The 14,216-nt window shown below is 40.3% G+C and overlaps 1 protein-coding gene across 1 annotated transcript in view; it reads left to right on the top strand.

Moving 5' to 3' along the window:
* Positions 1–14,216, top strand: part of ephb6 (eph receptor B6) — a 48,218-nt gene that overhangs the window by 11,165 nt on the left and 22,837 nt on the right. Inside the window, exons 2-5 of the mRNA XM_042489320.2 lie at positions 3,741–3,805; positions 10,187–10,459; positions 12,703–12,872; positions 12,958–13,253. Coding sequence (XP_042345254.1) covers positions 3,741–3,805; positions 10,187–10,459; positions 12,703–12,872; positions 12,958–13,253 — 804 coding nt within the window. The remainder of the gene's footprint in view (positions 1–3,740; positions 3,806–10,186; positions 10,460–12,702; positions 12,873–12,957; positions 13,254–14,216) is intronic.

Below are 14,216 nucleotides of genomic sequence, written 5' to 3'. Positions count from 1 at the left end.
TGGTGGATTTAGTCTTCTTGCTGTTGTTGATTTTATCCTGACGTGCTCTGCCATTCCAGTCGCCAAGCTGTCCAGACATACGCTGCACTAAAAACTATTTATTTTGATGCCTGTGGCTGCATATAATCCTGAGCTGTCACAGTCCATTTGTATTCTTTTCTTGATACAATTCATATCGCTACAGAATCCTGGAGGACTTCCATGGAAAATGTGTGAATTTAGTAAGATTGACATAAAGACAAGCTAGTGGGTGAAAAGAGATAGACAGACTGGAGGGGAGGGGGGGCTTGTAAATGGAAAAAAAAGAAAGAGGAGGGAAGTGAAGGATTGGAGGACAGATTTGCAGGGTCTCCATCTGTGAGTATAATCCTGAAAAAAAAATCTGTTTACAGCACAGTCAGAGAACAGAGCGGTGGGGCTGAATTTAAGTCATGAGCCACAAATGATATCAGTTTCTTCTTATTTGTTTGATTTATTAAGAGGGATTCTGTGTGTGTGTGTGTGTGTGTGTGTGTGTGTGTGTGTGTGTGTGTGTGTGCATTTGCACAAGCCTGTACACCTGAGGAATACAACTCTGAGCTATCTCAGTATGTTTTGGTGCGACGGTACCTATTCAAATCCCATCCTGTGTGTGTGATGATTGTGTTGATAATACATTTCTGTCGCTCTTTGTCTGGTTGTCAGAGCGAAGAAAAGGGAGCCTGCTTTTCTCTGATGAACGATTGTGTGACGTGAAATGGAAATGAAAGCATAAAAATTGTATGACAACAATGAGAAGAATTATTTATTGGTAAACAGAGGCAGATCGCTGCTGCCTTCCACAGTGCAGTGTGTGTTAACAGCCCTTTGGGCGATTAGTGCTGGGCTTGATGAAATCAGGCACTGTGTGTGTTTTTCTCCATTAGCTCCGTCTGTGCGAGCATCCAGACCTGAAGTCTGATGTTTTTGCCACCTCTGTGTGCACGAGAAACTTTGGCCCGTGTTCAATCGGCGGCTTCTCAACAGAACGGAGCACAGACTGTGCCAGACTGAAGGAACGGCAGCCACCACGGTTTTGGAATACTAATGGAAAATTCAAGGGCTTCAGTTTTGTGTGGGAAGCTGCCATGTGTCAGCACGCAGCACTCAGCATTAAACTCACTGTGTGTGTGTGATTTCCTTGCCAGCTTGCTTTTTAAAGCACTTAAACCTAAAAGCAAATTATGGGAAAATACACTCCAACATAAAAAGTCTATTCTCGTGCCTTCACTCTAGATCACTGGAAATGAGCAAATGTCTGTTAAAAAGTGAAACAAAAGGGAAATGAACACCGAGCATATCGACCGCCATGAAACGATCCCTTTAGGCCAGACTACGTGAAGCATCAGCTCACTATGTTTCAACAAAATGTGACAGTAACGGTTATGGCTTTTTAAAGACTGGAAATTTGACCTTTAATCACGGTGCCCCATCAGGTCAATCAGTTTAATTTTTTAAACACCAGAACAGTGTGCCAAAATGCATCATCACTTAGAATCAGTTATTAGGTTTGACAGATGCACACAGCTGGAGCACTCCCTGAGTTTAATGCATAGGGGAGACTGGACCGGTTACACCGCCTATAGACAGGCTTCCAACTACCTGTGGTATTTAAAGGGGACCTCTTACACATATTTTGTGTCTTATATCTACTGTCACAGCAAGTGATGACGTAAAGGTATGTGGAAGTAATCCCTGTCAGCAAAAACCTCAGGCGTCCTACTGTTCTGAACACTGTTTCCAACAGTTTTTTTGCACTCTGGACGTAGAGTGCTGGATTTCTTTATATGGTGATCTGCTCCAGGCACACTGTTGCAAGTGCTTACGCAGCCAACACTGCTAAATGAAGTTACATGCTAATGTCAAGGAACAACCTGTTCTCATCACAAACTCATAAGATAGTGCTGCTCTGTCAGTACATTTGGCATAATAGCGCCAAAAGGCATCTTTTGCGTGCGCATGTTATGCCGCTGGATGGTGTCATGTGAGAATGCAGCTGGACAGAACAGGTTGCGGTGTTATGATAATAATTATAATAATCTTGACATATTTAGAATTTATTTAAAACTTAAGCACAAAGTGCTTCCCGGATAAAAAGGTTTAGAGAATAAAATAAGATGTCAGAAACTCATGTAGCCCTTCCTCTGCCCTCTTATGACACAACTAAGACCATTCAGAATACTAAAGTACAAATAATAAAAAAGCTTTGCATACAAGAACATATGAGGGTGCAAGTTCAAAAATACAGTTTTAGAAATAAGTAAGTAAAATGTGTATAGCACCTGCCAAGTTCTCAAGTGACGCCGAGCATGGGTTCACTTCCCATTTAAATGTAATGTAATGTTTCCTTTTCTACACCTTACGTGCTGCGTCATCCCACCATATGCATGTGTTGACATCATTTTAGCGGCATCTTGGAACATAAATAGCAGACACAGAAGAATACCTAAAACACAATATTATATATATTAGACGCAGAAGTCCACTGACAAAGCTTGACGACTTGGGACGAAAACATGTTGCAGTAAAACATCTAGGCCTAAACCTGGTTGCTGGTGTTGTAATTTTCTCCCTGATTTTGGGTAAGATTCCTGCTAGTCAGTACCTGTCCGGTTATTTGTTGAGTATATGACGTTGACGTCATGCCTCTGGTGCTATCTTGAATAGTTGTGCTACCTGTGCCCTCTAGTGGTGGTCAAGTAATGGTATTTAAACAAACTCATCACGTTAAAAAACATAGATCCAAATGACTTGGCAGCCTAAGACTGGATTACAAACCCTGATGCACTTTCTTCAAACACAAAAATTGTAAAACTATCTTATTTTGAACTGCATACACACTCTTTGGTAACAGAGATACTAACAGAGCGTGCACCCTCAAAATGGAGCCTCCACTCCAAACAGCATGATGTTCCCTCATGTTCTCCAGAAAAGCTTGTTTTGGGTGATTTTTCATGGCAGAAAGTGTCACTATTCTCTGTTGCAGTCATGCTCCGGCATAAGTACATTGCTAATGTCCATGCTAACGTCAAGAATACATGTTATCTTGGTTGCAGATGTTGTTAATTTCTCACGAGTTTTGGATAATAATCCTGCTGGATCATGTCTGATTGCAAAGACTTTGGTTCAGAAGTTTTATTGGTAGTTTTTGCACAATAAAAAGTGCTGTTATACTCTGTTACAGCCATGCTTCCAGCTAAAATAATGGTGCAGAGATGCTGAGATATGGAACGCACAGAAACACTGATCAGTCAAAGCAGACTGAGCTTTTTTGGGAGGGGGGCATAAAGAGATGGATCAGGCAAACACTGTTTTTTGACTATTAAAGCATGTAAACAATTTGTAGAAGAAACCCTAAATACAATTAGAACCTAGAAAGGAGCATAATAGGTTCCCTTTAACAAAAAGATAAGACTGTTTGATTATAAAAGCCCCTCGAAAAGAATACTTCACAAAAATTCATCTCAACTTCAGCATAACTGGAGCAGATTGAAGTTTTAGCTTTTGATAGCATCACAGCATCACAAAGTCTGTGATTCAAGCCTTCAGGGAATATTTGATGATTACAAATTCTGTTTCACAGTCACTTCTCTTTTTTAACACTCACTCTGTTAACGTTTAAACTCTTAAGCAGCGATCAATAGCAATAAACTGAAGGCTGTGTATCTTGTTTGATGTGTTTTCTCACACCTTGTCTTCGTCTCTGCTTTCTTACCTGTCAGTGATGCTGCTGGACACAACAGAGTCTACCTCAGAGCTGGGCTGGACCACCTATCCAAACACGGGGGTAAGCACAGATCTCACTCTCTCAATGTGCTTTCCAGCTGTCGCAGTATTAAAGCAGTCATGTTGGGGGCCATTAAAATGTGTTGCACACATGTTGCACATGGTTACGTTTTCAGTGTGAGGTTATAATCACATTTTTTCTTGGGCTTTGTGGTGAAACTAACGAGAGATTAAACATAAGACATTTGTACAGAAACGGTCCTTTTAGGTCACAAATGGTATTAACACAATCTGCTGATTATTTTCTTGATTAGCATTAATCATTTGGAATGAGAAATACTCTAAGCCTTTTTCTAGTGCTAAAGTTCATGCTTTCAAACCTTTATTTTTTGTTGGTTTTTTTTTTGTTTTTCTTGTCTGACCAACAGTCCAAAAGCCAGAAAGCCTTAATGGATTTTCAAAAATAATTACTAACGTTACATTAAAAGGTTTTTGGTTAAGTTTTTGTAGAGATTTGATAAGACTATAAGTTATTGTTTATTTGGTTATTCATGGTCAAGTTCCAAGGTTAGGGGATTAGGGTTTTGGGAGGGATTAGTTTTGCAGCCAAAAAATATTAAACAGAATCCAGAGGACATTGTCAATGACACATGAACATAAAAAAATCAAGGCCAGTAGAGCAAGAACAAGAAAATGCTAGAGCAAGGAAATGGAAATTCATACCATACCAATTTGGCTACACATGTACAAAAGTGCAAGTACAAGGAACACAGCTTGGGTGCAATTTGCTATTAAGCATATCAATAGCATTTGGGATGAAGGGGACCAAATGGGTGCCCTGAAACTACGTCAGAGAGTGCAAGCTTAAACTCATGCAGGAGTGGTCCTGGCAGTCCAATATAGTGTACGAAGCATTAGCCCTGTTATATGTGTCCCAGAGCATGGTCTGACTCCTTCATGAAATCTTAAAGGCCATTTTGAAAAGACCTCTGACTTTATTCTTGTTGAAGGTCCTGAATGTAATTAGCAGACATTTTCTTTTTATTATTTATCAGGGAATTTCTCTAGTTTTTATGTCTTTAAAAAGCACTTTGTAACATGTTTTTGAAAAGTGCTATGTAGTTGTTCTTACAAATACTGTCCTCGTTCAAAAATAGTTTCAACATTTTAAGACTTTAATAATATGAAAACCACCTAATAAAATATCATGGTTTAATGGTATCAGCTACAGAATTATTATTATTATCAGTCAGAATGACGCTTAAAGGTGATAAAATAAGATAAAGGTGAAAGGAAAAATGATTTCTCAATATTGTAGAGAAGAAAATGTACACTTCAAGATAATGGCCAATTTTCATATCACGGTATATCGCTGCAACATTATTCTATTATATATTATATATTATTATTATTGTTATATTCTAAACAAAAGAATTGTTGATGAAGAGTAAAATTGTATGTGCTTCTCATGCAACTGTAATTGACCCTAACGATTTCTAACAAAACGTATTATTATTATATATCTAAAATAACATATCCATTTCTAAGATGGGTTATCAAAACACACAGATACATTTGCCATGCACACAGATCTCTTTGCACCGCTGTTGCTGATTCTGCTTAGACATGTCCAAGCTCTTAAAATCTGTTTAAAATACAGTATGTATTGCCATTCACACATCAGAATCAAACATGAGGCACAGCAGTATCCTTTTTGGTGCTGGCACATTTTCCAAGGCTGCATTGATTGCAATGATTCAAATAAACAGAAGCTTTCCACTAAATCTTCTCCACTATTCTTGGCTCTGGACATCTCATCACTGCAGACAGTTACAGTTTGCAGAAAGTCACAGATCTCATCTTGAAGATGAGGAATAAATGTTTAGCTATGGTTTAAGGTTAGAGTTATTATATTGCAGCATGTCGGGCATCTGACAGTGATCTGTGGAGCTTCTGGCACACACAGCCTGAGAATAAACACCTTCCCTTCAAGACAGCCTTGAGGGCTGAAATGCTTTTTTCTGTTGGTCTCTACTGTGTGTCTTCATCTGTGATGAGATTGCAGTGATTGAACCATAGATCTCCCAATCTTGAGCTGCTTTTTATTTAAGGTTGTCGCATCGCCTTGAGCTGTGTAAATAAGTGTGTGTGTGTGTGTGTGTGTGTGTGTGTGTGTGTGTGTGTGTGTGTGTGTGTGTACTGGGGTGCTGATATATGTCTGAGCCCATGTGTGTGTGTGCTTGCGTGACTGTGCTAGGGTCAAGTCCCGGGTCAGATAAATCCATTCATCTGTGAGTGATTGTGGCTCAGTTCTAATATGGCTCATAATTACACACACACATCGTCTTCATTGTCATCATCTTTGAGATAATCAGTCAAACTACATGTGAGAAACTGTGTGACAGTGTGTGTACTTGTTACTGAGCAGGAAATTCCTATGCCCAATTACTCTGCTGGTACAGAAAAATGTTATTCTTAGACTCTATCTATACATGGACAATACATGGAAAACATCTGATGTATAAATTTAGAGCATTACACAATGCATGAAATAAAAACAAACAATAACAAGCTTAAAGGGACCTTTAAGGCTTTTTTTTTATATTTTGTGTCTTTAAGTATTACAGTCAAGGATGTTTTCCAATAATGAGGTAAATGTGGGTAAATGTGTGTAAAAGTAATCCCAGTAAGCAAAACTTCAAGTTTCCTACCATTTTGAACACTGTAAGTTTTTTTTTTGCTCTGACTACAGTATGATGTCACAATGTGCTGGATTTCTTTATATGGTCTTAGACTCCATGCTGCAAGTATTAATTACTGCTGTTGGGCACAAACCTCGTATCTCAAAAATTGCTATTTTTCAGGAATTACAGAAAAAACAACTGCTGTTTTTTTAAAAGGATCCAATGGACATAAGTATATGCCATTGGTACAGAAATGGTAAAAGATACTGGGGGACCAATAGAAATAATTTATGAAAAAAGGCTAACATACGAAGACCTAAAAAGTAGAAAACTTAAATACAAGCATGAACCTGAAAATCTTAAATGCTAGTTTGGGCAAACAAATGAGCCGACTATTACAACCGGCTACCACCAGAAGCTCGTAAAAGTACCAAATGAAAATATAGTAGTCGTTAACCAACATCTGGCGAGCATACACACTCACATTAAACCTTTTATCTCACCTTACACTGAAGTTTAGCTTTAGTCATTATCACCCCAGTCTGGCCTCCTTAATTGTACACGATCTTTGATTAATTAGGGCCTCGTGTGTTAGGAATTTGTGAACCATGATGGCAGCTGCTAACAGGAGGCCATGCATTTGAGTGTGTGAGTGCGTGAGCAAGTCAAGCATTTGCATGAGTTTTTTTTTTTTTATGGTCCCTGGATGAGAAGTGCTTCTGAGATGGAGATATGGTTATTTGACCCGGGGCATCAAGCTGAGAGAAGTAGAAAGACAGACCAAGAGAGGGGGAGAGAAAGAGGGTGTGTGTGTGTGTGCGTGTGTGTGTGTGTGTGTGTGTGTGTGTGTGTGTGTGTGTGTGTGTGTTCTTTTTTTTTTAACCCTTTCCTCTCTTTTCTCTCCACATCCCATCTTTCCTTTTGCTCGAGGCTCTGTGGATATTCTTTACTTCGCTCTCCTCCTGCTTCTTCTTGCCGTCTTTCCACTCTTTTAATGTACCGACAGGCAGCCCCTCTGCTTCTTTGTCTCTGCCTCTCTCTCCCTCTTTTAATCTTCTTTCCCTTTGCCCTTCACAGTCCCAGAGCCACTGGGTCTCCGCTTCATATTCTCCCTTTTATCCCCCCAACTCAATCTCCACTCTGCCCCTTATTTCCCCTCAGTGTCAAACCAGCAGACTCTCGACTTCTCTTTCTGTAGTCTCTTTTTTCCTCCCTTGTTTTCACACACTGCTTCTCCGTTGTGTGTGTGTGTGTGTGTGTGCGCGCACGCATGCATATGTCTCGGGGTGTCTGTGCATGCCTTTTTCTGCTTCTACGTGTTTGTGTGTCCAAGGCCTTGCCCCTCCCAGTCCTCTGTCACCGGAGAGATTGCGTGGCTCTCTGGCATTTCGGTTCAAATTAAATCACGAAGATGAGTCGTCCCTATTTTTTTCTTTCTTTCCAACGCTTTATCCACCCCTCCTCCTCCCCTTCTTTCTTCATAAGGAGGGGGGGGGAAGATGAGACAGGGAAAAGTAGGGAGGGGAGAGGAGAAAATGGGAGAAGTGGGGGGTTTGTGGTCAGAAAACAAATGTGTTTTTTTTTCTTCACAAAGGTATAGAAGCAAACTGCACGCAATGCCACACAAAGATGCCAGCAGCTGCTCTTTCCTTCCTAAAGGTCCCTAACCTTTTTGCTCACATGGTCAGGCTTTTGCTGCCACCACCAAACACAAATACACTCTCTGTTTACTATTCTCCCACTATCCCCCCCTCCACTGCCAATCTGCATCCCTTCATCCTGCCATGTGCTCTCTGTTGTCCCCTCCATCCGATTCCCCACATCCCCATGTCTGACAGAGAATGAATCACGGCCCAGGAGAGAGAAAACTGTCCTTTCACTCCGTTAGACTGACAGCGCCTCAGACTCTTTCTATCTGCTCACTGATCTTATCATTATTCCAATTGGACCAAATATGAATACACTCTCTCATGTGTGATCCTTTTTGTTCATACTGGCTGTCAGAACCACAAGGAGAAAGAGACATGCAGTGATACACTGACACACACACACAAACACACACACACACACACACACACACACACACACACACACACACACACACACACACACACACACACACGCCGAAAGCGCCCTGATAGAGTGTCAGGACCCTTTGTCCTCTTGCCATTGTTGCATGGAGAATAATGATGATGAGGCCTAATGCATAATTCCTCTGTGTTACAACAGAAAGGGCCCTGCTTGTCACTTAGGGCTACACAAGCTTAAAGCAGAGCCTTTTCATCCTTGGAGGCACCGTACTGTATAATTGGTGAAACTAAACCCCTCGCCTACATTTACATTTTGACTGATCTGACAGAGTCTCATTCAGAGCCGTGTCTCTGCACTGCTCGTTTTTTTTTTCTTCTTCCCCAACGATGCTACAAAACTCCAAATCCATTTGTACATTTACAAGTATTCAGATTCCTGAAAATATGACAAAATCTGCTCGTTTTATTGCACAACAGCTGCCACAAGTCAGGCGCACAAGTGTCCGCCACCTGTCACATGTGAACAGTGATACACATGGAAATGCCAAACCAGTGCGAGAGAAAAACTAACCACATGTCACATAATAAAACTGAATAATTGTAATTATAATACATTACTGTACTACTGTTACATATTAAGCTGGAAGATGCCGACATCTTTTAGTTTATGTCTGTTTTGCTGTGTGGATTTACTTTCTTTCTCACATCTTGTTGTGGCTAGCCATTCAAACAATTTAGCATTTACTTGTTGAGTTTTGAAATATTTTTCTTTGATACATCTGCCTCCATTCTAATTTAATGGAAGTGACAGAATTTTGTTTGTGATGTTTGAATCCTTGAAGAACGCTTTTAAGAAATTCAACATCAAAATGTCTTTTCAGATGCAACCTTGTTGCTCCGAATAACCTGTAGAAGGCATTGTAAACAGTTTTCATTGGCAGTACTTTGTAGTGAAGAAATGGTCCCTTTGAAAACCACTGACATTGTGTTCTGTGTATAATCCAGTGCAATTAGGACACGTTTTCTTCAAAGATACTTTGATATTGAAGCAGATTTCATCACAAACAATATTCAGGCCTCCTCCACTGTGTCCGCAATGGGACACATAAAACGATCGAAATTTTTAGATTCCAGTAAAGTAAGAATGTGTGTGTGTTTTTTGGCAGCAATGAATAATCTCTTGATCATTACAGTTTTGTCTGCAATGCTTTACATGTGCTTAAAGCCAGTGGCACATGCTCTTTAATTAACTACTGATTTTAGAATCATTGATTACCTAATTAGACAGCAGAAGGTCTATTGTGGATAACTGGGACATAGAGATGACCTATATCATTGGGGAGAGTCAAAGAACAGCGTTTCACTTGTGGATTCATTACCAGTGTGTGTGTGTGTGTGTGTGTGTGTGTGTTTACCAGACAAAATCAAATACTCTATTGTACTTGTCTCACTGAGGGTGGAAATAATGTCAAACAACAGTCTGTGATGTAAGTAAAAGACTTGACCCACATGTCAGAGACACCAGCAATATGCTCAATATTTACCTTGTAACATGTAAACCATCTTTAAAGATATAAAGAAGATTTATGACGGTGGACAAACCATAAACACACTGGGGGTTTTTACATTTTACACAGGCTGATTCTGGAGCTCCCCGCGTGATATCATGTTTCTCTTTTACAAAGTGGAGTTTACACAAGCTCATGATATTGTTTCTGTCTCCCTCAGTGGGATGAGGTCAGTGTCCTGGACGACCGAGGGAAGCTCATACGAACCTTCGAGGTCTGTAATGTCAACCAAAATCCCCGTCTGCAAGACAACTGGTTGGCTACACCCTTCCTGTACCGCCACTCTGCTCCACGGGTGTTTGTCACGCTGCGTTTCTCTGTGCGTGACTGTGCCAGCCTGCGATCACCGTCCCCTACCTGCAGAGAGACGCTCACCCTTTACTACAAACAGGCCGACTCCCAGAGAGAGCTGGAGAGGACCTGGGCGGCTGAGGTGAGACAGAGAAACAACACTGGATGTGCATAATTAACCAGATTTTTACATTTACATAATATGTAAATACAACATATCCTTGTTTACATTGTTAGTAGGAGCAAGTTACACTTATAATCATTATATTTTAAACAGATTCTCAAGCAGAAATTGGGTCAAGACCATGTGGTATAAAAGAAAAGTTGTGCACAAACCCTTGTTAGTTTTACTCGTCTGTCTCGTCTGACAGATACAGTGAGCCATTCCCCAGCTTTTTTGCAAAATACACGTCCCAGTTTGAATCCAGGGTACTGCAATAAAACAAACCCTCATTCCCAGCTATTTACTTCAACAGTCAAATGTTTTCCTCCATCAGAGGGGGAGAATAAAAAATGGTCAGTATGCAACACAGCTAGAGGGGAAAATCAACACCTAAATTTAATTTTTATTTATTGGAAGCCTCTATCAGAAACAGCATTTTAACAAGAGAAAAGCACTGCAGCCATGAAAGTAACAGGAAACGTAACACCTGTATGCATGCAATGCCGACAAATTTAGATCATAGAACGAGACTCCATTGTTAAACTAAGCCTTTGCGAGCCAGTTTGCTCCTTAGTTTATTTTTTTCTGTGCAGAGCGGTGAGCACCGTGAGAATCATCAGTGTCATTTCACCTTACTGCTCATTTTGAAACATTAGTGTGTTTTTCTGGTCTTTGAAAGTGTTTTGTTTCATTTTGGGTATGTATTCACATTGTAGAATTGGTCTTATATTCATTTAAATTGGTATTTTAGAGTCCTTAAATGTAACTTATTCAGACACCCTGAAAGAATAAGAGATGTAATACTAAGTATTGTCGACATATCTGACCTGACACTTGAGAAAATGTAATGATTTTAAATTACATTTCACTATAATAACACAACATCGGAATGATTAACTAAAAAGCATCCATTAGGTTGGCAAAGTCAGATATTTTTCACTCTCTGAACTGTATGAATACATACCCTGAAGTGAAAGGCATATTTCTCCATGTAGCTATAAGTAAGTTATACCTTTTTTTTTTTTTTAAATGTATGCATATACAAAACAAGTATTTTTGGCAGTTATGTTAAAGTTAAAGAGATGCTACAGTTGTATTTCCACATGAATGAAGTCTTAATTAGCTGAGACATTTCCTAAGATTTAATGGTGCCGCTCAGCATCTCTCAAAGGAGTAAACATCAGTGAACAAACAGATGAATTGGGCATTTTAAGTGTCCTTATTTTTCAAGCTGTTTTTTTCAATACTGCTTTAGGCAAATGACCTTCAGACAGAATCATTAAACAAAGTGAAATAATCATTAAGCAAAGTAAAAGGAAGTTTTGATGGATGTTGCGCTCATGTTATATCAAAACAGCAAAACCTCTTATCATCTCATGACAGGGAGTAATTGTGTGATCATCCTGATTATTGTCGGGCTTGTCAAAAAAAGCTGTCGAGATTGACGGCCTCTTTCGGCCACACTGGTCTGAAGCTCATACTCTCAGAGGACTACGTTTTACAAAATGTAAAAATGTGCCACTGTGGTCTCCAGAAATGTCACTTCAGTCCCACTAATTACATCTTTAAGGCATAAAACATATGACAGTGACTATTTTACATTCATTGCATGACATTCTCTGAACCTTACATGTTGTTAGTGAACCATGTTTTTTGAGTGACTGACACCGACTGTCCAAAGATGTTTTATTTATTTACGCTTTTTTTTCTCCATGACATTTTGAGCTTCCGAGTCTGTGCCGCTTGAGCTAGATCGTGTGCAGTCACAGTGGGTGGGACGCAGTGTTTGTATAGATGAATGCATTTCTCCTGAGGGAAGTGAGATGCTTTTTAAAAATGCAAATCAAAGCCTGATGAGGAATCAGAGGAGAGTCGCAGAAGAGTCAGGAAGCGCTGCAGCGCTGAAAGTCTTCACAGGGACTTGAGCACGAACTCCCACTGGGGCCGGCATACATCGAAGTCAACGTTTACTCCTCTCACTAAACCACTTCATATCATACATGTGCCTGAGAAGATACAGCTTTTTATTTTGATTCAATGCGCTGTATATTTCCAATCTTCATCCATCTATCAACCAGCTTATTTTAACACCCATAATTTTCCTCTTGTTTACTTGGTTCCTTCCTGTCAACCACACTCTCCACGCTATTTTGCTTTCTCTTGACTTCTAATTATCTTTCCCTCCACCGTCTTCCGTCCACTTTGCTTTTTCCTCCCCACAGCCGTCCAGTGGAGAGAAGGAGACCAGGGAGGGCTGGGTAAAGATCGACACCATTGCAGCTGATAAGAGTTTCTCCAAGGTGGAGCCCAGTTCACCTCACCAGTATCAACCCAACAGATACAGCCGAATAAACATCAAGACACGCAGCTTTGCCCCACTCACACGCAATGGGTAATCATCACTCATGTTTTACTAACACCATCGCTCCCAAGGGTCTGAATGTCCTACATACTTTAACACGTGACCCTTTTTTCAGATTCGTCCTGGCCATCGTCGACAGTGGAGCTTGTGTTTCCCTCATGGGTGTGTCTATCTTCTACCGCCGCTGTCCAGCCACCAGTGTGTACTTGGCATCATACCCGGCGACACCTTCAGGGGCGGAGCCAACTGCCTTAGTTCCCCTTACTGGGACATGCGTCCCCCACAGTAAAGCGCAGGGAGGCACGCCCCCTCGTATGCACTGCAATGCTGAAGGGGAGTGGATGGTTCCTGTGGGAGGATGCGTCTGTGATGAAGGATACGAGCAGAACGTCAACGGATCTGCGTGTCTGGGTAGGTCTGAGAAACAAACAGCTTGATTCCTGTGGAGGTGGATCATGAATTTCCATATAAAACAGAGTCAGCAAATTATCATAAAACTTCAATTAATAAATTGGATATTATTTGGTTAAACCACTGAACTTGGAAGGCTTATATTTGGTACAGGCATCTATATATGGGACACACGTAAAACCTTTGCCCGGTAAAGATGGGAAATACAATCAAATTGTTTATTTATTTTTGCATGTGTCTTCTTTATTTTGCTGATTTTACTTCTTCTTTGTTGCTCATGGTTTTAGTAAAATGAACTGAACGATTGAACTGCAGAGAATCTCTCCAAGCTAACCATGTGTATAGCATGTCCATATTGGCAAACGTTTAAACATTTCGATTTGTATGTGTGATCCAAGCAGCTAACTAAGCGCCAGCAGGTAGCCAACAACATCCAAAGAACTTCTATAAAAATGAACTGCATGACAACCGAGCCTCTAATTGAGACAAGCTTAATTTGTCAAAATGTGTAGCCACACTTAGCAACCGAGTTAAAGGGACTTGGCGTTTAATTGGAACCAGGCTTATATTTGAAGTTTTACAGTATTAAAAAAACATCATTAAGTTTGGTAACTTGTGAGAGACATATCAAATGGAATGGTTAATATTGATGCAACAGAGGCCAACATATCATGACTTTTATCTCTAATATCAGTCGCGCTCCACAGTTCAGTTTTTTTTCTTGCCCAAGCAACAGCTCATTTGCCCACTTTGGCTGAGAGAAGTCTTTCAAAGGGGCTCCTTTATCTTAGCTCTATAAACATCGGCTTCTGCACTTCCCATAATGACAGATGGATTAAAGCTCCAGTCTGTAATGCAGGTTTTCTGGCAATTCGGAAGTGATACCCTTTATTCTCATTTCCTGTTAACTGACTTTGATCAGTGACTATCCCCTGAAATGCAAAGTTGTGACTCTGTTCTGGA

This window comes from Plectropomus leopardus, chromosome 11 (genome assembly GCF_026936395.1).
Source record: "Plectropomus leopardus strain MGB_pleo_1.0 chromosome 11, ASM2693639v1, whole genome shotgun sequence".
NCBI lineage: Eukaryota > Metazoa > Chordata > Actinopteri > Perciformes > Serranidae > Plectropomus > Plectropomus leopardus.
Note: the sequence above shows the minus strand (reverse complement) of the source record. Positions and strands in the feature narration are given on the sequence as shown.